The 26,703-nt window shown below is 44.0% G+C and overlaps 2 protein-coding genes and 1 non-coding gene across 3 annotated transcripts; 1 reads left to right on the forward strand and 2 right to left on the reverse strand.

The window, feature by feature from the left end:
• Nucleotides 1-3,507, forward strand: Gpx2 (glutathione peroxidase 2). Its single transcript, XM_055595287.1, has 2 exons — nt 1-363; nt 2,828-3,507. The coding sequence occupies exons 1-2, from the start codon at nt 142-144 to the stop codon at nt 3,176-3,178; spliced, it is 573 nt and encodes a 190-aa protein (XP_055451262.1). The 5' UTR covers nt 1-141; the 3' UTR covers nt 3,179-3,507.
• Nucleotides 3,508-7,022: 3,515 nt separating this feature from the next.
• On the reverse strand, nt 7,023-26,130 carry Churc1 (churchill domain containing 1). The gene is made up of 4 exons (XM_055595288.1): nt 26,009-26,130; nt 18,188-18,323; nt 15,970-16,040; nt 7,023-9,497 (listed from the first exon to the last, which is right to left on the reverse strand). Exons 1-4 carry the CDS (start codon nt 26,045-26,047, stop codon nt 9,405-9,407), a joined length of 339 nt encoding a protein of 112 aa, XP_055451263.1. The 5' UTR covers nt 26,048-26,130; the 3' UTR covers nt 7,023-9,404.
• On the reverse strand, nt 24,348-24,454 carry LOC129667822 (U6 spliceosomal RNA). The gene has a single exon (XR_008718816.1). It is a non-coding gene; the product is annotated as a U6 spliceosomal RNA (small nuclear RNA).
• Nucleotides 26,131-26,703: the final 573 nt, after the last annotated feature.

A 26,703-nucleotide genomic window follows, 5' to 3' on the forward strand; every position in this document is an offset into this window, starting at 1 on the left:
TGCCTGTTTTGCTAAGTCATCCTGGGACTGCTCAAAAGCAGTGAAATCCTTTCTTGTCCTTCCTGGCTCCTCCTTCCTCTCCATCCACTCCTGGACTTAGTTGGGCCCACACAGCGGGCCAGGGCTCACGGCACATCAACCATGGCTTACATTGCCAAGTCTTTCTACGACCTCAGTGCCATCAGCCTAGATGGAGAGAAGATAGATTTCAACACGTTCCGAGGCAGGGCAGTGCTGATTGAGAACGTGGCATCTCTCTGAGGAACAACGACCCGGGACTTCAACCAGCTCAATGAGTTGCAATGTCGCTTTCCCAGGCGCCTGGTGATTCTTGGCTTCCCTTGCAACCAATTTGGACATCAGGTGAGAGGTCCCTTGGGTTCTACCCGAGGAGTTGATTGATGGAGCTTGAGTGGGATAAAGAAAGGGATGAATGTCTGTGTGTTTGAATATCTGGAGCTGATATTCAATCTAGGTCTAGGTGAATGTGGAAAAGCACAGGGGAGTAGATACGGTCTGAGATTAAATATTGTAGGTATAACTTTCCAGAATATTCTGTGAAGGTTGCCACCAGGTCTCTTCTGGGTACCAACAAAGTCATTCATTAATTCTTTTTGAATGGATATGTGGAGAAAATAGAAGGTTAAGAATCAAACTGAGGCTGGGGTGTGGCTCAGTGGTTAAGAGCACTAACTGCTCTTCCAGAGGTCCTGGCATGGTGGAACGTTCCTGAATTCCTAGAATGGCAGGTGAGGTGGAGGCTGAGGATTGATGTGAGTTTGAGGCTAACCTGGGCTACACAGCAAGATCTCAAAAACCGGCCTGTGAATGTAGCTCAGTTGGTAGAGTTCTTGCCTAGCGTACATGAAACCGTGGGTTTGATGCCGAGCATTACATAAACCAGATGCAGTAACTTGCCTATTGTCCCAGCACTTGGGAAATGGAGGCAGGAAGATCAGAAATTAAAGGCGATCCTTTGACTACAGCAAGCTTGAGGCCAGCCTGGCCTGGAGAACTTGTCTTAGACAAAGAATTGGGATTAAGCTGACAATTACTTGGAGGTCTTTGGTTCCTGCTGCCCTGGTTCTACCCTTTAATGGTTCTGATGCCCTTGTAGGAGACACTTAGTTCTCTGAGTTTCCTCATGTATTGATTTAATATAAGCTGACTTAGCTTATCAGCTTACTGTGAGACTCACGGAATAAGGCACATGAAGCGACCAGAAAGATGTAGTGTGTGAACATAAACAATGTTATTTATTTAAAGCCTTGTTTTAAATCAGCAAATTGGAAAAGGAATGCGGGAGAAGCGAAAGGTCTGCAGCATGCCCACGCCTCCTCTGGGCAGCAGGTGTACCTGGCTGGCTCTAATAGTGGCTCAAGTTAACACAGAGCTTCAGCCCGTACACCTCAAGCTATCTTTTAGGAATTCTGTTTCTATTTGTGGTTTAGCTGTACAAGCAAGCCAAGTGCCCCTAAGTGGACTCTCTAATTAGAGTCCGCATAGCTCAACCCACAGTGGCAGGAGGGACACAGGAGGGATGGCTGTGATATACACAGGAAAGATGGCCGTGATAAACAAGAGACCCAGCCATTACTATGCTCACAGATCCTTACCGCTCAATTCTCCATTCAGTCTTTGCCGGGGAGAAAGAGAAAGGGCGAAACCTCATTGGAGGCATTTCTCAACCCAGGAGGACCCTGGCCTTAAATTTCGCTTGTGGCTGGCTGGCTGCTGGAAGGAGTCATTAACGTGCCAGGAGCCAGCCAGCCATTTGTACTAGAGATAAGATGTCATAGAGATGAGCCTGGACTGACGGCGTTAAGGTCTAGTAGGTCAATGGCAGGCACTTTCTCTCAGAGGGAGCTAGCGATTCTTAGCTGGGAGAGGGGGTTGGAAAATAAATGTCCTCCCTGGCATTTGGAATGGGGTAGGACAAGGGAGATGGGGGTGGGAGAGAAAAGGCAGAGGACGGTTCTGAGCTAAACCATTCATAGCTGAGTATAGTTGAGCGGACGTGAGTGCGAGAGGCCTCCAGATAGCAGCTTGGGAAGTTTTAAACATCACTCACCTGGGTCTTACTTTCACCCTTGACCCATGAGCAGTGTAGGATGTAGGATGCACTCAAAACCCACAGAACCGGAAGGGAGCACAATCAGGACAGAGGAAAGGAAAAATGGTGGTAGGAAGTTTGTGTGTGTGTGTGTGTGTGTGTGTGTGTGTGTGTGTGTGTGCATGCGCAAGCATTTGTAGGGAAAGAGGTAGAAGGTTAGGTTCTATGAATGACTGAGCCTCCTTTCCTTCTATTCCCTGAACTCAAGGTTCCCTGAAGCGCTAAACACACTGGTAATTGCTGAGGGTGGATTAGGGTCAGAAGCAACTGTTGGAAAGTGCTCAATCTTGAATTAGTTATTTATTTACTTATTCATTTCAATGCATGGGGGATTAGCTTGTGAGACTGAGGGAAGTTTTCAGTGTGGCCTAGCTAGCATTCCACCAAAAGCCACGGCAGGTGAGAGGGTTCAGTGGGCAAAGGCACTCTGCCACCAGGCCTGATGAGTTCTATCGTCAGAACCCACGTGGTAGAAGGAAAGAAGCGAATTCTGCAAGTCGTTCTCTGACCTTCACATGCGCAAAGTGGCACTCACTAAAATGAATGTAAAAAAAAATAGAAACCAACAACACGACGGCCGAGAGGAGTGAGACAAAGCGAACAAAGAAACAGGAGGCATACGTGCAAGACACGCATGCACACACAAAGGAAAGAGTGAGATTTGCACTGGTGAGTCCTTGGTTTTCTTTTCTCACGGATCTTTGTCTTATCCAGGAGAACTGTCAGAATGAGGAGATCCTGAACAGCCTCAAGTACGTCCGCCCTGGGCGTGGCTACCAGCCCACCTTCACTCTTACCCAAAAGTGTGAGGTCAACGGGCAGAACGAGCACCCTGTCTTTGCCTACCTGAAAGACAAGCTGCCCTACCCCTACGACGACCCATTCTCCCTCATGACCGATCCCAAACTCATCGCCTGGAGTCCCGTGCGCCGCTCGGACGTGTCCTGGAACTTTGAGAAGTTCCTGATAGGGCCAGAGGGGGAGCCCTTCCGCCGCTACAGCCGCACCTTCCAAACCATCAACATCGAGCCCGACATCAGGCGTCTCCTCAAAGTTGCCATCTAGATGGGGGCTGCTCAGCGAGGATTTCCCCGTTTCCAGGCCCCACGCATTCTTCCTCGGGACTCAGTGTACCCTCAGGAGACACTGGGGGACTGACGCGGTTCCCTTGGTGTTAACCCCTCCACTGAAGCACCTTGCCTTCTCTGCCTGCCTGTCTTAACTCCCTCAAGGCTCTTGGGGAGTCCATTTGGGGTTCTAAGTCTGGGGCAGCCTCTGGGCCTTCACAGAATGATGGCACCTTCCTAAACCCTTACGGGAGATGTCTGAGAAGTTGTGGAGGGCCCAAAGGCAGCCTGCTTTAGAGTCCAATAAAAGGCAGGTGTGGAAATGGCCTGGGTCTTTGTGTCTTCCTTTCTAAAACTTTCAAGTATTTTATTTAATTCTGTGTACGCGTGTGCTCACGTGCGGAGGTCAGAGGACAACTCTGAGGAGTTGCATCTCTCCTACCTTGGGTTCCAGGGATGGAACTCAGGTCACTGGCCTTGCCTCACTGAGCCATCCTGCTGGCCCTGGGTCTTCTTTCTTGACGAAGGTGTGGTAAAGTGTGGCTCCGGTCAAGGGGACACCCCAGTTACTGTTAGAGTAGGCTTTGGTCAAGATCTGCCGTGACAGCTAGAGTTGCAGTAAAATTACTTTTCTCATTTCATGGCTCCTTCGGAACCCAGCAAAAAGAGGAAGTGATAAAGTAGAATGAAGAGAAGTAAAAGAAAGCAGGCCCCATCTTTGACTAGGAGGCTGTTAGACTACAATCCACAGTCAGGAAGACATCACAGCATTGTGGGTCCCGAACTCATTAAACATTAACTGATAACTTTTTTATTTTCTGTTTTTCAAGACAAGGTTTCTCTGTGTAACCCTGGCTGTGCTGGAGATCAGACTGGCCTCCAACTCATGAAAAACCGCCTGTCTCTGTCTCCGGAGTGCTGGGATGAAAGGCATGTACCACCATGTCCAGCTGACAACTTTTACTGACAGCAAGGTTGTAGAAAGTGCAGTTACCAGGAACACAAAGGCACTTTATCCTTTTCTTGATTATTTTATTAAATTTGTTTCTATAATTACAGCACACAGGTGTGTGTGTGTGTGTGTGTGTGTAAGGGCATGTGCTGTGACATGTGAAGGTCAGAGGACACCTTGCAGAGTCTCCCCCCACCATGCGGACTCCAGAGGTTAAATCCAGCTTGTCGGGCTTACAAACAGAAGTTCACACTCCACCTTTCTTCTTTTCAAGCTCACACCCTCAAAAATCCAGGCACAAGGCAAATGGAGGCATCGGGCTCCCTTGGAGGGAGGGACAAAAGCAAACAGACCCGTGATTGCATTTACTTCCTCCCTGAGTGTGGGGACAGAGAGGCGCTTTGGAGTGTTTATAATCTTCCCACATGGTTGCTACTCGCTGAGAACAGGTGTGCCAAACGGCTTTGTCTGGATGCCCCAGATTCCTCGTCCAGCACAAGTGCATTAAAGGCACACACCTTTAATCCCAGCAAATGGGAAGCAGAGAGGCAGGTGGATCTCTGTGAGTTTGGGGCCAGCCTGGTCTACAAATCAAGTCCAGGGTAGCCAGGGCTACACAGCGAAACCCTGTCTTGAAAAAAAAAACAAAACAAAAAGTTCAGAAGGGACAAAAATGATAGAAGGAAGTCTCCTCGCTTGGGCAGAATTAATGCTGTTTGCTTTCAGACAAGTTTTCTTAGCAGTGGGCAGAGAGGCAGGATGGCCTTTCATGATGCTATTGTTAAGATGAGGAGAAAAGGTTGCTTTCCTTCATTCTTCATCTCCTTTCTCCACACTTTATCCTCAAAAGTAGCTTGTGGCCGTGAGCAGGCAAGACCAAGATTTAATGAAATCACCCACTTCCCTGAATAAACAACCTCTTCTCATCAACGTTCCGGAGGACACTCAGGAGGGGGAAGAAGTCTCACAAATAAGCTCTGCCGAAGTGGTGAGCTAAAGCTGCCCAATCCAGAGCAGTGCCATATCGCCTGAGGGCTCTCCCAGAGAAGCCTGGGGGCGCTTTTAGGGGACCCAGATACTCACACTAAAATGAGTGGTTATAACTTATGGTCTTTTAAACTACGTTCCATAGCTACATCTTACCTTAAAGAATACCGAGAGAACCCTAGACCTTTCTTATAAGCACCATTAACCACCATCATCTAAAATACCAGTCACTGAAATCCGCCCCTTCACACACTGCATTGAGTACTTTGTGCGCACTATTCACATCGACTCCATGGGGAATTCTCTCTAAAGTGGGTTGCTGGATGGACTAGCTAGCTGGACCACAGCAATTCCCTTTCTCTCTCTCAATGGATTCATTCTGTAAGTTATGTTCATCTAGAGAACCCCAAAGTTCTTCGGAAGACACAGTTAAAGTGTCAACTAATGGCAGCAGCCTGAAGGACTGGGCCCAGGTTCTCCAGAAGAAGGTGGTACTTGCTTTGAATTAGGATCCAATACATGGTACAGTTTCTCCCATAGCCAGGATTCCACAGGTCTAGAAATCAAGGGGTGCAAAAGAAATCAGTTCCACTCACTATCACCCCTAGTGACCCATTAGAAAAAAATTCTGCTTCCTGTTCCAGCAACCTTCAGTTCTACTTGACTAGAAGCTTTGGTTCCAGAGTTGGTGGTGCTCCTGCCAGGACTCAAACATGTCACTGAATAGAAGCTCAGAGCTCCTTGTGGTCACTTGGGGCTTCTGATGACCTTAAGCCAACAGGCTAAGGCAGGAGTAACAGTTAGGAGGGATGATTGATTCAGATCACCAAGGGGGACTTGGATTGCTTTTTCACAGTGGAGGTAGGAATGACTGAATCTGGGAAGAAGATCCTTTAGAGCAGTGATTCTCAAGCCCTTTGTGGGTTGAATGGCCCTTTTTGCAGGGGCTGCCTATCAGATATCCTGCATATCAAATATTTGCATTATGATTCTTAACAGCAGCAAAATTAGTTATGAAGTAGCAATGAAATAACTTCATGTTTGGAGGGCCACTACAACAAAAGAACTATATTGAAGGATTAGGGAGCATTGGGAAGGTTGAGCACTGCTTTAGGACATCACTTGGTGCTGCTATGTCCTGTGATTAAAGTCAAAGGGGAATTATAACAACCTAATCCAGGCCGGGTGACAAAGAGCATACACCCTTCAGGAATGAAGGTATCGATCACTCATCTCTAGGAAGCAAGCCTGGTTTAACTAGTAAATTCCAGGCCAGCCAGGGCTACATAATGAAATCCTGTCTCAAAACACACACATAAATGATCAACCCACACAGCTCAAATCAGGCAGAATTCCAGCCCTGAGAAGGGGAAGTGAGCACAAGGTCCTAGCCAAGAAGCTATTGCAATTGATCGATGCTGGGAGGAGGAAAATCACTTGTCTTCAATGAACTGTCACTGGGTATATTAACCTCATTCCAGGGCAGACCCTATGCTCAGTAGTCGGTCAATACAATCAGACTCCACATTTGTTTGTTTGTTTATTTTTTGGTAGTTGTTGCTGTTTTGGGTTTTTGGTTTTGGTTTTTTAAGAGAGAGAAAACATGAAGTTGGGTGGGTATTGAGGTCAGGGAGGATCTGGAAGGGGTTGGGAAAAGAAAAAGAATATGTCAATATAGTATATGAAACTTAAAAAAAGTAAAAACATGAAGACCAAACAAAACACACATAAAAATAAAAGGCAAAACAGGTAGACTCCTGATTGGTCATCATACGGTGAGTAGAAAAAGATGCCAAGACAGCTGACATTCTAATGCCCACAGTGACCTCCTTTCACTAGTAAAGACTAATGAATTCGTCTGGCTTTCCTTTATTTGAACAGAAAAATGAGAAATCAGTGGAACTGGATTTAAGACGTCTTTATTTTCCATTAGAGCCCCAGAAGAATTCTCCAAGACCAGAGTATCACAAGGTACAGCACTAGGTTGGCTGAATAATAGTGGAATACAGGATCCTGTGTTTTGAAATGCTGTAATCTATATCCAAAATAGATGGATAATACTCTGTGGTAGATGAGGTGTCAGCGGGGTATACAGGATCACACTCTTCAGTCTCAATAGCTTCGCCAGAGCTTCGGCAGACTCCAAAAGGGACCTTGGGGGCTGTAATCACTCACTGCTGCTATTTACAGAAATGAAGCTGTTCTCAGCTTTTTGGATTCATTTCACCAAACGGTTTCCTCAGCAGGTCAGATATAGATTTGTAGCGAAATGGAAAGCATTTTCCAGGAAGAAACCACCTGCCCTCCCTGGAGCAGCTGACTTAACCTTCTGAATAATAAGTCTTTGTCTGACATGCCTGGGTTCTGCAGAGGGCTGTCAATGACACCTTGAACTGACCTCTTCCCAACCTCACCAGAGCTTTATGCCTCACATTCAGCCAGCACCACTGCTGGGAAGGGGTCCTTGTGACGACTGAGTGACTCTGAGCTGCTCATGTCATCAAGTAGGCTCTTCCTAGCTCCAAAACTGGAGTGACAATGGCACCATGTTCATGGCAGTGTAAGTAAGTGCTTCCAGTGGCTACTGTACAGAGCAGCACGCGCTCCGCTATTGTTACTGCCGCTACAATATAAGAAGGGCTCCCTGGAATCAACACTGCACAGTTGCTCACTTTTTGTGTGCCTTAGTGGCGAACCCTTAGCCACAATGAGGAAACAGTTCTGTTTCTAATGCCTGCTCCCTTTAAGCCTGGGTGTTACACTAAGAACTGAAGGTACATCATTGTATCTAGAACTTTATAGGTTTTCCAAAGTATTTTACATTCATTAATTCATTTGGGTCTCCTATCAGTCCTGCAAAAAGAGTACAAGATCACATTCTGTTAGCCCAGTTTTACAGAAACAGGATACTGAAGCCCAGAGCACTGCTCTGTTTACGGGCTATCTGATTCCCCAGGACAGTGCAGACAGGGTGTCAGTGCTGGGACCGCTAGGTCAGGGTTCTTTCGGTTATGCACATAACACATTCTACGATCCCTCTGGAGGAAATGGGACAATCCGATTCACTTACAGTGTATTCTTGGCTCCGATTTCTGTTTTCTGGCCTGTGCTTCTTGTGGATAGGCTTCCGTTTAGGCCGCAGTGCATTAGCCACCACGCCTCCTTAGCCTCCTAACAGTTCTCACATCCTCGTTTTTGAAGACCTTGGTCAGTTTTGAGAGACACTGGTCAGGGAATCTGAATTTGCATGTTCTCGTGATCAGATAGGAAGAAAACCATAGAGACCTTCACACTTCATCATATGAAGGGTACCCAAATCAAGACGGCTTATGGATGACAATATTAACCCTGACCACCTGGCTGTGCCAGTGTTTGCTAGGTTTCTCTTTCCTCTCTTTCCATGCTGCTCTTCAGAAGGAGTCACTATGTGCACAGCCCACACTGACAAAGTAGGTCATGGGAAATACCCCTTCCCCTGCACCTCCTTCCTTCTCTTCCTCCCCTGTTTATTTGTCCATCTATCCATCCACCCAATTACTGCTATCAGCATGCACCTATGGGTATTTAGTGCATACTCTGGGCTATAATTCAAAATATCAATTTGCTTATTTTCAAATTATTAAAGCTGTGTTCACTGACCATTCCCTTAATCCAGCGGTTCTCAAGGTGTGGGTCCAGAATCCTTTGGATCAAACTACCCTTTCACATGGGTCACACAGCAGATATCCTGTATATAGATACTCACATTACAATTCACAATAGCAAAATTACAGTTATGAAGTAGCGATGAAAATAATTTTATGGCTTGGGGTCACCACAACATGAGGAACTGTGTTAAAGGATCACAGCATTAGAAAGGTTGAGAACCACTGCACTGCCTTAATGGATGTGGGATTTTTTTGTTATTTGTTTGGTTTTGTGTGTGTAGGTGTCACAAAATGCTCTAAGTTCACCATGTAGAATTTCTGCCCCATTCCATCATTTACTTTTGCAAAGGGCCCTGGGTTTCTTTGACAGGAAATCTGTCAGATCTGAGTGCAGAGGTGCTCTGCTTCTAGCTGAATAACCACTAGCAAACACATTCACTCTGGCAGCACTAATGTGGACAGGGGACTTTAGCAAAGAAGCTCAATTCCAGAAAACAATACTCCAAATTGCTTTTTCCTCCAAATAGGAAAGTTTAAGCAGAAAAGAAAACATACAAAGAACTTTCATTATTAGACAAACCATTAGGCTGCTATATTTTAAACCAACCCAACATAGTTACAACAGCACTGCAGGAGGCTTAGAACAACAGACTCATTTGTCGGGGGTCATCAGGAAGAATACTGATAGTATCTTCAGCTTTGCCACATAACAGACACAGCATGGTATACTCCTAAAACAAGACAAAGCACAGCATTACCTCAGGGGGCAGGGAGAAAGATGCTCTATAGATGATTGCTTGCTAAAGCTTTCTTACAAATTGTCACTGATAATCTTCCTGCACATTAGTTTTTCAACACTTGTTAGCAATGCTTTAGATTTACTCTGTATATCCCTGCAGACTTTTCTTTATGTAAGAATTATGTAAACTCTTATCATGTGTATAAGAATGGCTATTTCTTGGACTAAGAAAGCATATATATTTAGCTTAGTGCTTCTATTTAAACTAACGAAGATCTCTCTGGACCAGGGCTGCATGTAGCTCAACTGGTGAAGTACCTGCTAGCATGCACAAAGCCCTGGCTTCAATCACCAGCACTGCACAACTAGGCATGATGACACACAATTGTATCCCAGCACTCAGGAGGTGGAGGCAGGAGGATCAGAAGTTCAAAGCCAGCCTGGAATCCACAAGACCTTGTTTCAAAAATAACACAACAACAACAACAAAAACTGAATAAGGAGCCAGGTATAGTGGTGCACACCTTTAATCCCAGCACTCTGGGAAGTAGAGGCAGGCAGATCTCTGTGAGTTCAAGGCCAGCCTAGTCTACAAAGGGAGTCCAGGACAGCCAAGGCACAGAGAAACCCTGTCTCGAAAAACCAAAAGTGAAAAACAAAACAAAAACACTGAATACGGGCAGTAAGATGGCTCAGCAGTTAAAGGGCACTTGCTGTGCAAACTTGGTGACCTGCGCTGCATCCCAGGAACCTACACAGTGAGAGAACAAACTTCTGAGGATTGTCCTCTGATCTCTATACATGTTTCATGGCAAAAATGCACATCACACAACACACACACGCGCGCGCGCACACACACAGAGTAACTGAATAAAATGAATAAATAAGATAAATAACAAAGGAGATTGGGTGTGTTTTTCTAAGGACACATTCTTGTTCTTAGGGTCTTGCCTTTCCAGGATATATATGCAACAGGAGGCAGGATAAAAGAGACAAAAATCTTAGGCTGAAAAGCCGTCTTTATGAGCCCTAGAAAATAAAAAAAATTTACATTAAATTTACTAGCATGCCATGGAATTTCATCTATTTAAGTATCTAAGAAGTTTTATTTATCTTGTGCTTAACAAATGTCTAGACTGATGACAGAAAGGATTTTATTTTAGGCAAAATTCCTTAGGGCAAAGTCCTGCTCTTACAGCTGTCACAGATGTATTTCCTTTAAGCTTTCTTATTTAAAATATTTTTATTTTGTTTATAAAAATAAGTGTCTATGCTGAATCTACTAGTGCCCCCACACCTGATGTTGCTATTGCTAGCTGTTTGGAAATGGATCAGCCAATTAGTGTTTCTTTGGTCTGGACAGTCACCAAAGAGGTCTGTGGAGCTCAACAGTGACAAGGGCACAAAGATCCCAAAGAAGACATGCCCCTTTCTATTTCAACTGGCAAGTCAGACAGCAGAGAGCAGACAGCCTGCTTCTTACAGCCTGTTCCCGAATTAATCGTGGCTGATTGATCTCAGTGCTGGAGGCCAAATCCTGAGCTTTGTACATACTAGGCAGGCATCCTTCCACCGGGCTTCCTCCCTGCACTCATGATTTCAAAGTCTCCTCTATACACCCAGCAGAAATGCATACAGGCTAAAGCTTAGAGAAGAGACACTACAAGGTATTTACTGTTGTCAATACTTCCACTGCCTGAACCCAGCAGACATCACTATTGGGTAGACAGTCTCTTCCTGGAAACAAAGACAAAAGTAACAAAGTGTGATGGAGAACAGTTCTAATCCCACACTTGGGAGGCGGGGGTAAGAGGGTGAGAGAAAGAGAGAGACAGACAACGAGACAGAGACTTAGACAGGAAGAGGCGTGAAGGCACACACATGGCTGAGTTTTGAGTGAGAATACAGCTCAGCTGGTAACAGTGCTTGCCTTGCAAGCATGGCCCAAAACATGCTGAACTTTCAACTAATCTAATCATTGTCAGGTTTTTAGTCAATGCTTCCAAGATTTGCAATGTGTCCAATCATGAACAAAGGAAATAACTTATTATGACCTTTATAAAACTAACTCCCATAACTTGGATGTAATCTGGCAAAATTATTAAATTAGTAAGACTGGTTATACTTGTACCTTTTGATTTACAGGCAGCCTGGAATGTGAATTTGATTGTCAGTCAACAATTTGGAATTCAAAAGCCATTTCCCATGGGAGTAATGTTATATATGTGGCAGTTAGATTCCCAGGAAAACGCACACATCTTTTAAATTTGTATTGTACAAAGGGTGTGGAATCTAAGCACATATTATGGTGCTTCTGCAGGAAAGTATCCTAAGCTGAGATGCTAGGGACATGCTCCTGGTGCCACCAGGGCGGTAGTGAGATCATGTCACTTTTTACCATGCTGGCCAATTGGGGAAACTAACAGGCCCCATGCATTTCTAGGAGCTCAAAGGGCTGAGGGTAGTGATCTGGAGGAAAGGTGGGCTGGGCAGAATCTCCCAGGTGTACACGTAGATTCTCTGCTCACTCAGAGGCCCTTGCTCTTTACCTACCACTTCTCATCCTGTCCTCTTTCCTGGCCTACTGAGGAGCAGAAGGCTGTCTCCCACCTCTCACAGCACCCACATATTCCCTGAGGTGGACACACCATCCAGAGATTTTAAATATTATAATCATGTGTAATATATTTCTGTTGTATTCTGTACTCTCTCCATCTTTCTTCCTGTGGTCTTGCCGTTAGAAAACAGGAACGAGCCAGGCATTAAAGGGGTGGGACACCCCTTTAATCACAGCACTCAGGGAGGCAGAGGCAGTAAGATTTTTGTGAGTTCGAGGCCAGCCTGGTCTACAGAGGGAGTCAGGACAGCCTAGGCTACCCAGAGAAACTCTGTCAAGAAAGAAAGAAAGGAAGGAAGAAAAGAAAGATGGAAGGAGGGAAGGAAGGAAGGAAGGAAGAAAAAAAAGAAAGAATGAGAGAAGAAAGCAAAGAAGCACTTAGAATTTACTTTAAAAGACAGAAAAAAGTCAAGCAGTATAGACTTCAAGAAAAAAAATACTTAAGAAGACAATGGTTAACAAACCCATTTCTGGAAAAGACACCAAGAGAATTATAAATGGGAAAAAGTACATAATTTACACAGGCTACAGAAAGCCTATGAAGAAGTTGTTTTAATCATATGAAAATGAAGGTCATTTTACAGGTTGGCATGGTGGCATATGCTTTTAATTCCAGCACTTGGGAGGCAGAGGCAGAGGCAAAGGCAGGTGGATCTCTGTAAGTTCAAGGCCAGCCTAGTCTACAAAGCAAGGACTTGACCAGGACAGTCAAGGCTATACAGAGAAAATGTGTGTCAAAAAAAAGCAATAAATAAAATGAAGGAAAAAAGAAAAGAAACAAAGCTATTCAAGTAAAAAAGCAAAAAAAAAAAAAAAAAAAAAAAGGTAAAGACTTGCTTCTAGAATGAGCCACAGAAGTAGCTGAGTGAAACAAATTAAGCTTAAATGATTTTTAACAAAATAAAAACTAAGTATGTTTAATAAAATTTTAAAACATTTTTAAAAAAATCTGTGTATATTTGTGTGTGCTGTGGATGGGTACATGTAAGGGAGGTGCCTGTAGAGGCCAAAAGAGGGCACTGGATAGCCTTAATATAACATTTTCAATCTAAAAAGATGCTGGAGACAGTACAATGCGATCCTCCTGGGAATGAGGTTGAGTAGCACTCAAGAAGGGGAAGTTTAATGCTCTTCCATTGGGAAGAAGCAAGGAGAGGTTGATGCTGAAACAATACTTCATCTGGAGTACATAGGGAAGAGCTGAGGGAGTGAGAGAGAAGCTGGACCAGCCACAGCCTTGGGATAAGCAGCTCGGACATTATGCTGCAGCTGGATGGCTGTGAAAGGCCAACGAGGAAGTACAAAGGAATAATTTTCAAAAACCATCTGATGGCCGAGTACAGGATGTGGGTTGAGCAAGGGCAGATGTTGGTAAAATAAGACTGGAGGCAGAGGCAGCCCCCGAGACTCTGTTTTCAGGAGGAGTGGTAATTATCTAGGCATTATGACTGCAGCCATCTTCCTTTTCCCTTTTCTTGTCTACCCAGAGTAATTGGGGCTGTTCAGAGGTTACTGCACTCAGTTGTAAAGGAAAATGAGCTGGGCTTTGGTCTCATGGAAGTACTTTACAACAGCTCTCTCAGGACATAAACAGGCAATCTCCACATCCATTCAGGGGTTCTAAAGACCTCATGTGCGCACATGGAAGAGAGCTGCAAGCACTGGTCCTCTCATAAAGACAGACCTAGGTGTCCTTCAGGACAGGAAATGCTCACTCTTCTTTGGCCACTACTATTCTCTGAACCTTCATTTTGCTCATATAAATATTTGAAGGCATAAATTTTATATGTTAAATAATTATGGTAAGCCAGACAGTGGTGGCACACCCCTTTAATCCCAGTGCTTGGGAGGCGGAAGCAGTTGGATCTCTTTGAGTTCAAGCCCAGCCTGGTCTACAAAAGTGAGTCCAGGACAGCCAGAGCTACACAGAGAAACACTGTTTCGAAAAAGCAAAAACAAACAAACAAACAAACAAACAAAGTTATGGTCAAGATGTTTAGATTAACCAAAACAGACTGACACATTCCTTTTTTCCATTTAAAAATATGAGGGACTGGAGATGGCTCAGCAGTTAAGGGTGCTTACAGTCCCTATTGCTCTCGCAGGAGACTTGGGTTCAGTTCCCAGCACCCACACGCCAGCTCATGCCAAGTGTGGCTCCAGTTCCAGGGAATCTAGTGTTTTCTTCTGGCCTCCATGGGCCAGATGTGTACCAGGCACAAATGTGGTACACATCCATCCAGGCAAAACACTCATACACACAATGAAAATAAGTAAAATTTAGGGGCTACAGAGATGGTGAGTAAGAGCACTGGCTGCTCTTTCCAGAGAACCTGGGTCCAAGTCCCAGCACCCATGTGGCAGTTCACAATTATAACTCCAGTTTCAGGGGAATCTGACACTTTCTTCTGGCCTCTGTGGGCATTGCATGCACACAGTACATAGACACACACACAGGCAAAACATCCCCCCACAAAAGTATAAAATCTCAAAAAAAAAAAAAAAAAAAAAGTAAAAACTTAAAAATATGACTGGGAGCTGGACATGGTGGCACACGCCTTTAATCCCAGAACTCAGGAAGCAGAGGCAGGTGGATCTCTGTGAGACAGAGGCCAGAGCATGTCCAGGACAGCTAGGGCTGTTACACAGAGAAACCCTTCTTAAAAAAAAAACCAAAAAATAAAAAACAAACAAACAAACAAAAACAAACAAAAAATGACTGGGAGGTAATAGGTTCTGCTATGCCTGATTAACTTTTATTTTCCTAAGCAAATAACTATCCAAATGTGAATGACTTGAAAAGAATTCCTTTGACAGTTGAAAGTCTTATCTTGTGGATAAATATGAAGTTCACACAAAGTCAGTCTGAGGCTTGAAAACAAGTGCCCTGAGGAAGAGCTCTGGATCCCAGTTTGTCCAGAGCCAGGTCCTGCTGCTGTCCAGTTTTAATTCCTGACCATCAGACCTGTGAATGCCGAGCAACTGTGAGCCTGCACCACAGGCCCAAGTTCTTCACATGCTTTCCTGACAGGAAGAAAATGGATACTACAAATCCCCTTTTCTCTAGTGGCTCTGTTTTCTCTTCCAACTTTGATATACCTAACCATACCCATCTTGCAATTTAGCTTACCAAAAAAAAAAAAAAAAAAAAAGACTAAAGAGTAGACCAGAGTGGTCCCGAACTCAAATGGGCCTGACCCTGCCCGAGTGCTGGGATCACAGGTGTGAGCCAATACCACCCCTACCACCCGGCAGCCAACACTTAAATTAAGCCAACTGTGCAGTTCCCACAGCAGTTGGAAAAAAGGCACCATGGCAGTAATTGCTAAAAACCTGTAAAAGCAGACCAGAGACACGGCTCAGCAATGAAAAGAGCATTTGCTGCTCCTACAAAAGACCCAGGTTCCGTTCCCAGCACCCACAAGGTGGCTCACAACCATTTGTTACCCCAGTTCCAGGGAATCTCGGACTTTCTTCTGGTCTATGCAGGCAATAGGTATTCACATGATACACGCATGCACGCACACCCCTGCAGGCAGACATGTTCGCACGTGTGTACACACACATACACACACACACACACAAACACATCTTTAAAACCTTTTTTTTTTTTTTTTTTTAAAGAAAGAATCCACAATGGTTAATGAACTAACATGACAGGACTGGCCTACCATTTGTAAGGCATATACTTTGATCTGGACTCCTGTGAGGATGCACAGATCTCTCCACCTTTAGAGCTTCCCAGCTTGCACAGGTGTGATAACTGCTATCACTCCATTACACAACTCATGTGCAGATGCTCAAGGGCACTTTCAGTCCGTCCTCAGTAACGCCCAGGTACACTTACCTGAAATTCATCCATGATACTGAATGTATACTCATGCCTGGCTACTACATGATGACAATTCTTACACAGATCTGCCAAAACAAAGACATGCAATGAAGTCTGGAGAAGCGTCTCAAAACAATGAAATATTGATTCTCAGCATATAATACTTAGAAGGAATCTTAACGCTGTCACATTTAACACAGCAAGAAACCCATTAGAATACTGACCTTAAATCCAGATTCTGTCACAACTTTACCTAACTAGGACCTGAACTCAAGGACTCAATGTACACATATTAATTGCCACTGAAAGCTCCCTACAGAAATCAATAAGCAGAACCTTGGGTGTGATAATTCACTTTTCACTTTTGTGGTACTAGGAACTGAATCCAGAGCAGGCACTCTACCACTCACCTACATTCCCAGACTTCTTGTCATTGTTGAGTCAAGGTCTCACTAAGTTGCCCAGGCTGGCTTTGAATTCATTCTAAGTTGCCCAGGCTGGCTCTGAATTCATTCTGCAGCCCAGGCAGGCCTTGTCCTTTCACCTCCAGAGTAGCTGGGACTTTGTAAAGGTGCTTCTCACCAAAAAGTTGCTAGCATTGTTTAAAAAACACTGTTTAACAACAGTGTGTGTTTTAGAAGTGCGGACCCATCTGGCGAGGCAAAAGCTGTTATTCTCAGGAATGACAGTAAACGTGCAGCTGTAACTAGGCATAATAAAACAGCAGTGGACATGAGAGGGAAGTTGAAGTAATAAAAGAATCTACTAAAACCAATGTAACAGTAATCGATAAACTGTGGCTACTGTGTGCCAGAGACTCTTGAAATACTTTTGTAGCTAGTCCCATAATCCCAGATTCAATGAACATAACATTATTACCACTTTGTCAGGACACAAAGGCACACTATAATCAAGTAAACAGATGACCACAGAGATAGGTTTGGAGTCAGAATTCTTAACCTAAGAGCGTGGCCCCAGAACCTGGCTCTTACTCTCTATGCCCTGCTACGTTGGACAAAAACATCTTAAAGGGGATATAGGCTTTAAAAGGAAGACAAAAATACCTTCTGGAATATTTTAAACTCTCTGAACCTATTCTAAGAGCTTGGTGTTTTTCATACTTGTCTCTAAAAATAATATCAGAACTGTTCCTTATTCATATTCACAATATACCCAAGAACCAGAAGAAAAGCAAGAAGGAGATGCAAGCAGTTTAAGTATTTGTCATAGTGTCTGAATGCTAACATGTACATGTATTATACATGTAACATGTATAATTCCTTTATTTGCAGGAATTCTTAGTATGAATCTCAGATGCTTTCACTTGTACTGTACATGTGATTTCCCGGTGTTGAGGATGGGAAGGTCACAGATATAAAAGCAAGATGAAGAAAAAGCAGATGGACAGTGTGACAGGAGGCCAGACCAGATAAAAATACAGAAGCAAAACTGGAAATACCAAAGCATGCCAGGAATGAGCCATTCAGTAATGAGTGAAATGGCCTAAGCTGGATCACTCTCTCCACTCCCTCCCCCCCTCCCCTCTCTTTCCCCTACTAGACAGCCCTGGTTGACTTTGGACCTCTGATCATTCTCTTTCCACTACCTGGACGCTGTAATAGTTGGGTGAGGCACACCAGGCTAGCCCTGAACACCTCATGCTATTCAAGAACACCACTCTATTAAACAGATGGTCAGAGTAAAAACTCATACTGTGAATCCAAGGTTTAAAGTAAATGCCTGGCTGGGAGGAGTGGCTCATCCCTTTAACGGCAGCATCTGGGAAGCTGAGGCAGGAGAGCCATGAGTTCCAGGCAGCTTGGGCTATAGAATGAATTGTAGACTACCTGAGCTACAAATGAGATCTTACCTCAAAAAAAAACAAAAACAAACAAACAAAAAAAAAAACACAAAAAACAAAAACAACAACAAAAAAGGCTCTGTGTAAGGTGATAGAAGGATTTTACAGTGGGCTGGGCATGGCAGCACACATCTATAATCTCAGCAGTGAGGAGGCAGAGACAGGAAGATCACAAGATCACGACAAGTCAGGCACAGTGTGGAGACAGACGCTGGGTAAAGGGGTCCTGACTGTATTTTCCACTCAATAACTTACCAGTAGGCATGTACTGTAACACAACACTGAATGTGCCCTCAGAACACCCGTACAACACCCCAACTTCTGAAAGCTGATGTCTGCTAGCATCTGCACTTCAAAACGAACTCTACTTACGGTCATAGGTAACTATTTCTTCTCCATCTTCCTCTTTCAGGGATCTGTTTGTGATCAGCATAAAATCCCGCTTACTGCACACAGCACAGCCTGCAAAGTTCAGCAAGAAAGACCCATTCTCCAGACATGTGCTCCCCTAGAGTGTGAGAAGAGGAATTCTCTTACATTTTCAAATCTTTGGTGAAACCGACCAAGACTCAAAGTCTCTACAGGCCAAAGACACAGCCAGAACACACCTGCTTCAAGTACTTTCTTATGTCACCAGCTTTCCCACACAATTACTCCTTATAAGGACACCTGACTTTGGGGGAAGTAGGGCTGGGGATGGGGCTCAGTAGTACAGCATTTGCTCAGCACGTGTGAGGCCTCGGTGCCGTCCCTGTACCGCCGAGCAAACATAAGAGATTAAGTTCAAATACTTGGAAATAGAAGAGAAAAACAACATTCAATACGAAAAGGAAATTAGTAAATGTTAGAAGTATCTTTAAATGACCGGCCATAACACTAGAATTAAGTCAATCAAGATAGAAACAGCGAATGAGTCATTGCTAAACATAAGTGTACAGCCTGTTGAAACAGCTTCTTCTAAAGCCTGTAACACCACCAAATAAACCAAAGCATCCCAGAGTCAGCCTGTAAGGTGTATATGGCTGAGACAGAGAAGCTAAAGGCTTCTGTTGAATGGAGGTCAGGGACAGAGGCTTTCACTCCGGCATGGAGAAACTGAACAGACAATCCAATCCAGTTGCCAGGAACACTGAATATTTTTATTTAAAAGTGTATTTTATTATGGGGTGGGGCAGTGTGCATGTGCCACAGCTCGTGTGGAGGAGCCAGAGGACAACTCTGTGGAGCTCCACCTTTCTGTTGGTTCTGGGGATTGAACCCAGGTCTGGGGACTGAACAGCAAGCTCTTTACCCACTGAGCCGCCTCTCCTGCCCAACTGAGTCATTTTAATAGTTAATGTGATATAAAAATCATTTCTCCAAAGCACCTGTGCACCCAATGCCACATGAAGCTCCAGGGATGGTGAGCGCCAAATGTGTTTCTTGCAGTCAATTTAGGAAGGGCCACCTTAAACACCACAGTCAAGCCCTCCTGGTTCCCGGCCGCACAACAAACTCTCCCTTCTGAGGGGTCTTAACTCTGAGAATTAAGGAAGAGAAGAGTTCTGGAGCAGGAATCAAGACATGACCATACAGTTTGGAGGGATGATGTCATAGACACTTTGACTTAAGACACTTTGAAAAACAAACAAACTTCGGAATTGTACACTTGGAACTATTAAGAAATAGTGATACACTTTAATTTCTTTAAAGAAAACACTATTGAGATATTATTGTAAAGGTGAATGTGATGCTTTGTTTTTGTCAACTTGACACTATTGATGTGGAATAGAGAATCCCAACTGAGGGCCTGCCTCCATTAGACTGGCCAGTGGGCATGTCTGTGGGGCATCTTCTTGATTGATGACTGATGTGGGAGGGCCAGCCCACTGAAGGCAGCACTACCGTTGGGCAGATGGCAGGAGTTCTAGGTTGTGTAAGAAAGCAAGCTGAGCAAGGCACAGAAAGCACGAAGCAAGCAGCTTTGCTTCACTGGTTTCGTCCTGACTTCCCCCATCACAGACTCTGAGGCAATATAAACCAAATCAGCCCTTTCCTCCCTAGGCTGGTTTTGGCTAGGGTGTTTATCAGCCCTTTCCTCCCTAGGCTGGTTTTTGGCTATGGTGTTTAACGCAGCAACAGAAAGCAGAGTAGGGCAGCGAATGACTTTTAATACATGTATGTAACAAGTAAGCACCACCCTTATTAAAATATGGACTATGTCTATTTCCCCAGGAAGCTCCTTCACTCTCTGTAGTCCATTTCCAGCATCCCCAGCACTTCTGAGACCCAATGATATTATTCTGTCCCCAGTCTTTCATGTTCCCATACTTACACAAATGGATTAGAATATCTTCTGTTTCTGGCTTCTTTTTCTCAACACAACATCTATGCTTTTTATTACTTTTTACTGCCAAGTAGTGTTCTATGTATTTAGCTGGTGGTGGGCATTTGAATTGTCTTCTTTTTGGGGCAATTATGAAAAAAAGCAATTATAAAGATTCACGTACAAGTCTGGCACAGATACAGGTCTTCTCTTGTGTAAATACTTACAAATTCAATTGCTAGGTCACATAGGTTATCTTTTAAGTGGCATATTGAACTCTATAAGAAGTTACCAAGTTTTCCTTTTTTTTTTTTTAAAAAAAAAAAAAACAAACTCTGTGTATGTGTGTGGTCTATTTGTGGGTTTGCACAAGTAGATAATGCAAGTACCAATGGAGGTCAGAGATCTTGGATCACCCTTGAGCTGGAGTTATAGGAGTTATGGGTGGTGGGAACTGAACTCCTGTTTTCTGCAAGAACAGGCAGATCTGGGAGTCTGAGGCCAGCCTAGTCTACAAAATGAGCTCCAGGACAGTCAGGAGTACACAGAGAAAGCTGTCTTATAATAATAATAATAATAATAATAATAATAATAATAATAATAATAATAATAATAAATAATTTTTAAAAATCCACTCCTACACAGCTGTTAGAGTGGCTATATATCCAACCCAGAAATTATTGAAATTCCATTAGATATTTTTGAGTATATGAACTTGGGTAGCTAAGTTTTAAATGAAGCATATAAACAGTAATTTTTAATTTGTACATCACTAACAGGTTTTTGTCTCTGATTCAATTAGTGGTTCATTTCTGTGGTGCCGCTGTGTCACTACAGAGTATAAAGCTGAAGGGAAATACATGAAACTCCAGTTTCGTTCACATTGTATTGAAAATATTTTGTAACCATTTTAGAAAATGGAATATAGTTTTAGTTGCAACTGGTTTGCAAAGGGTTTTTCTGGAAAAAAAAATTGCTTTACAACTGAGTATTTAAAATTGGGCTGGGGGTTAGAGATGGCTCACCGCGTAAGAGTGGTTGCAATACAAGCCTGATGGCCTGGATTCCATCCTTGAAACCTACGGTGGAAGGCAAGGGACTCCTGAAAGCTGTCCTCTGCCCACCACACACTCACCACAGCACATGCACAGCCCTGCATCCGTGTACACACACACACACAAATAATTTTTAAAAACTGGGTTCAGGTTCAGGAAATTGGTGGTCCGTTTTCTTGCTTAAATTCACGCTTGAATTCAAGTTCTTAGTGTAGCATGACAGGCCAGTAGGTTAAAACCCTACCGGGAACACAGTCCTGTGTGTTCTGGTGTGTGAAAACCATCTACCCAAAGATTAATAACTAAATATCACTTATTGTGTACTTAAGAGCCTCCTAACAAAGCCAGCCTGGTCTACAGGACAGCCAGGGATATGTAGAAAGACCTCGATCTACAGAACTATTTCCAGGAACAAACAAACAAAAAGAGATTGTTTAAAGAAAAAGCTTCCTAAAGTCAGGTGTGGTGGCACATGCCTGTGATCCCAGCACTTAGGAGGATCTCTGTGAGTTCAAGGCCAGTCTGGTCTACAAAACGAGTCCAGGACATCCAAGGTAAAACAGAGAAACCCTGTCTCTAAAAACAAAAAGAGCTTCCTAACAGCTATTATTATTTTATTGTTCTTGTTGTTTTTCAAGACAGGTTTTCCAAAATCAGAGATCCACTTGGGTCTGCCTCCTGCTGGGATTAAAGGCATGAATCACCACCCTGCACTTTGTTTAATTAGTGGATTGTGGCTTCTATTCTTTAAAATGTGCCATGGTGCATACCCATACACACATAATTAATTATAATAAAATAAGTCTTTGCTATGGTTGGAGTATCAGTCTCAGAAAAGACCCCTGGGCCCAGATTTTTTGTTCTGTTGTTCTCTTTGTGGAGCTTCTCCCCTCCAGGTCTTTCATCTCCCCCTTCTTTCATAAGATTCCCTGCACTCTGCCCCAAGTTTGGCTATGAGTCTCAGCATCTGCTTCGATACCCTGCTGGGCAGTCTTTCAGAGGCCCTCTGTGGTAGGCTCCCATCCTGATACTCCAAGGACCATGCATGGAGATAGCCTAGAACCCCTGCACAGATGTAGCCCATGATGGCCCAGTGTCCAACTAGGCTCCTTAGTAAGGGGAACAGGGGCTGTCTCTGACATGAACTCAGTGGCTGGCTCTTTAATTACCTCCCCCTGAGGAGGAGCAGCCTTACCAGGCCACAGAGTAAGATAATGCAGCCAGTCCTGATGAGATCTGATAGGCTAGGGTCAGATGGAAAGGAAGAAGAACCGCCCCTATCAGTGGCCTTGGGGAGGGGCATATGGGAGGAGATGAGGGAGAAAGGGTAGGATTGGGAGGGGATGAGGGAGGGGGCTACAGCTGGGATACAAAGTGAATAAACTGTAATTAATAAAAAAATAAATTAATAAAAATATATGCTATGACTTAAGTCTTTTAAAGAATCCAGGTTAGTTGGGAGAATAATCCCTGATTCTGGAAAAAGAATTCCCAATGGGAATTAACCAGAAGATTCTAAATGGTCACTCAGCTTCTAAGGAACAAGGCTGCACTCAATTCCTTTATCATTCTCCATCCTGTGTCTCAAGTTACACTGGAAACTTTCTTAATATCTACCCACTAGTTATTTCTAAATCTGTCTTCTCAAATTCCAAAGAAGCATTTAATTCTTTCTCATGACAGCCCTTTAATTATTTAAAAAATAATAAAAGCTAGGAGAATGCTCCAGAATGGCACTCTCCAGACTTTCTAGTCACTATTCTATCCTTCACGCTTCAATGTTGACAGTCTTTTATTACATTTTACTTATTTTGGGAGTGCACACTTGTGTTACATGTGGAGGTCAGAGGACAACTTGCAGGACTCGGCAGGCAAGTGCCTTGACCTGCTAAGCCATCTTGCCAGCCCAGTGAACCTCCCTTTTAATCTGTACTATCATTTTACTCTGAATTATGCTATCTATCTACTTCTGGGACAAAAAGAAAAGAATGAACTGACTGCCTCTCTTTTTTTTAAAGATTAAAACACTTTAAATTATGTGTGTCTTTGTCTCTGTGTGTGGGTGTGTGCACAGTGAGGGCAGGTGCCGTGGAAGCCAGAGTACTGGATCTCACGGAGCCAGAGTTAGAGGCTGCTCTGAGCCTCCTGACAAGACAGGTGGGAATCGCACTTGGATTCTTTGCTGCAGCATTAAACGCTCTTGATTTCTGGCCCATCTCTCTAGCCCCTAATCAGCTCTGTTAAAAAACCTCCATAAGGAACTTTTCCTTGTGGTCCCACTCTACAACGTTCATCATTAACAGTCATAAAAACCCTTTTCTAGATTAAAAAAAAAAAAAGCATAAACTAAGATACAATACAGAAAAATAATAAAAGCAGAGATAAAACACTTCTTACATTCTAGAAGCTTCTCCCCATTCTTTTTTTTGTTTGTTTGTTTGAAGATTTATCTTTACTTTATGTATATGAATGCATCCTTGGTTCTCATGGAGACCAGAAGGAGTTGGATCCCCTGGAACTGGAGTTAAGACAGTGCTGGGGGCCACGTGGGTGCTGGAAACTGAATCCAGGTCCTTTGCAACAGCACCAATCACTGAGCGATCAATCTCTCTGGCCCTTATGTGACCACCCTTGATCACTGTGTATTGGCCAGCAATACAATGTCTTTATAGTAACTTCCTGCTTCCCAACCTGCTTTAACCAACCAGCAGTCTTACTGCATTTTAGTGTGCTCGATTTAAAATTTAACTTTGTGTCCTTTTATCAATACTGTCAGACTAAAGTCAGACCTAATTCTAATTTTAGTGCTTTCCTTTTCTAATTCAGGGTTCCTTAACCTCAACATTACCGACATTAGGGCGTGCGGTCCTTTGTTTTGACGGCTGTCCTGTGTATTGCAGCGTAATATCAAAATATCTCTGGACTGGGCTCAGTGGTGCACTCTGTGATCCCAGCACTCAGGAGGCAGAGGCAGGCGGACCTGTTAGTTTGAGGCCAGCCTGGTCTACAAAGTAAAACCTGGACAGCCAGGGGTACAGAGAAACCCTGTCTCCAAAAACAAACAAACAAAATGTCTCTGGATAATGTCAAATATGCCTGGGAGGCAAACCACTCCAACATGAGAGCCAATGATTTGTGTTAATTCACATTCACGACTCTACTTTTTTTTTTTTTTTAAATGGAATGCTTCACGAATTTGCGTGTCATCCTTGCGCAGGGGCCATGCTAATCTTCTCCGTATCATTCCAATTTTAGTATATGTGCTGCCGAAGCGAGCACAAGACTCTACTTTTATGATATTCCTTTTTATGAACACGAGTTTTATGCTACCCTACAACTAATGATTTTACATGCTTATACACATTGCCAGGAAATGTGCACATGCATTTTTCCTGAATAAGCCCTCCTGTATCATTTCAGTGTACATTTTTATTCGGTAATGAATGCTACATTTTTTTTAATATACCATAGTGGTTGCACTATAATAAAAAGTCGTATTACATAAAAATCTCAAAAGACTTACATATCACTCACAATAAATTTTTTTTTTTCAAGACAGGGTTTCTCTTTGTAGCCCTGGCTGTCCTGGAACTCTCTCTATAGACCTAGCTGGCCTTGAACTGGGAGATCTGCCCACCTCTGCCTCCCAAGTGCCGCCACAACCATCTAGCAACTCACAAAATATTAAAAGAAAGAGCTATGAAGACGTTTACCTCACAACCGATGAAAGGATATTTCATCTTGCTCTTTTCCTTCAGTTTCCCCTCTCAATCACCATCATCTGAAAACCACCTTCTTCGGATGGAAAATGCCACAGTCCTATCCCCTATCAGTCTTCCCTTTTACTACATTTAAAAAGCATCCTGTCAATCATACTCCCCCCCAAACTGCAAGACCTTAAGCAGCTGTGACGCTGCCTTGGTACTCACTCACTCCTTTAGAGCCTAGCATAGCAATCCAGACTACACACATCAACGTGCATGAAGTTTTCCCTAAGAGAATGAGAAGAGCCAAGCCTCAAAACCTCCTAAGCCTGAGAGGAGCAAAGACTTAAACTAAAGGCAGGGGTATAGGTCCGTTGGTAGACTGCTTGCCTGGGTGGTACAGGCCTGGGTTCAATCCTCAGTACCCAGAAGAAGGGATGAAAAGAGAAGGGGCAAGGAAAAGAGAAAGAGACGGGAAAGGGGGACCTCAATCTAGTTTTGGCTCTCATACTTGAGCTAGTGATAGCTCCTCTTTGGGCACCAGTTCCATCCACTTCAAACGTGGGTTAGAACAAGAGGCTGGCGGACAGCTTGCCTGCCAAGCACCAAGCTCCGGTTTCTATTCCTAACATCTTATAAATTGGGCCCAGGGGGCATGCCTTTAATGTCAGCGATCAAAAGGTAGAGACAGGAGGATCAGATGTTAACGACCATCCTCGGCTACATAGTGAGTCTGAAGCCAGCCTGGGCTACATGAGACCTGTCTCAAAAAAAAAAAAAAAAAAAAAACCAAAACGTTGAGTTCTAACATGACCTCAGAGGTTCACCCAGCGCCGGAATCAGGGAAATGAATTTGATCAAATCGAGCTGGAAGAGGAAGCCGGAATGGCAGAGGGACTGAGGCTTTGAGGCTGTTAACCTAGGTGGGGTGGGTAACAGGACGTTTCCCTGTTGTCCCCAGCAACACACAAGACCCGGAACGACGTCTGACGTCAGCCACCAGGGCGGGGGACCGGCCCCCGTAAGCAGGGTCCCCGGGATGACAGCACCGCAGAGTGGGCCCTGGCCTGCCTAGGAAGGTCGACCGAAGACCGAGCCCGCGGGAGGCTCTCCGCGCCCACTTGCTCACCCGATTGGGGTACTCCTTCTCCACACAGTCCCCACACATCGCCACGCAGTTTACGAAGAGCGTCACCCCGCGAGTTCCAGAACACGAAACCTCGCGAGAGCCGAGACTTGGGTCGCCGCAGGCGCTCCACGGCTGGTCACAAGGTTCCGCCCATAACAACGGTTGTTAGGCGGGGCTCACCGCAGTCTCCCAGCAACGAGGGTGAGCCAGGGATTGGACGCAAAAGGGTTCAGATGCTGAAAAGAGCTGCCGAGAAGGAGAAGCGGGAATCACAGTACTGCCAGACGGGGAACTGTTTCTCCTTCCTTCCATTTACTTCAGATTTTAAAAACCTGAAACAACAGTTTAAATTCCACTTTGTGCTATAACAACAGATAAGAGATCAGACTTCAGAGACTGAGTAAGCAAGTGTTTGGGAAGAGAAGCTTAGAGCGCTGATGAGAATCTACTAAAATATTTATATTAGTTCTTATCTTTCACGTAGTACAAAAATCAATCAAAAATGAATCAAAACCCTTTATCTAAAACCAGAAACGTTGAAACTTCCAGAAGAAACATAGGGGTTAGCTGTCAAGATATTGGGTTGGGCAAGAACTTTTTGAATAGTGCACCGAATAACACAAACTAACAGGAACTAACCCAAAGTATCAACAGAATAGATTTTTTTTAAAAAAAGTTTCTATTCAGCAAAGGAC

The sequence above is a fragment of the Psammomys obesus genome, unplaced genomic scaffold (assembly GCF_907164565.1).
Source record: "Psammomys obesus unplaced genomic scaffold, mPsaObe1.curated_primary_1811, whole genome shotgun sequence".
Classification (NCBI taxonomy): Eukaryota; Metazoa; Chordata; class Mammalia; order Rodentia; family Muridae; genus Psammomys; species Psammomys obesus.

What these genes read in the sequence shown, in the direction of transcription:
- Churc1 (XM_055595288.1), bottom strand. Translation starts at nt 26,047, where the DNA reads ATGTGTGGGGACTGTGTGGAGAAGGAGTACCCCAATCGG. An exon ending in AGAAATAGTTACCTATGACC is followed by an intron (nt 16,041 to 18,187) that starts GTAAGTAGAGTT and finishes TTGTTTTGGCAG; the next exon opens with ATCTGTGTAAGAATTGTCAT. An exon ending in GTATCATGGATGAATTTCAG is followed by an intron (nt 9,498 to 15,969) that starts GTAAGTGTACCT and finishes GTCTTGTTTTAG; the next exon opens with GAGTATACCATGCTGTGTCT.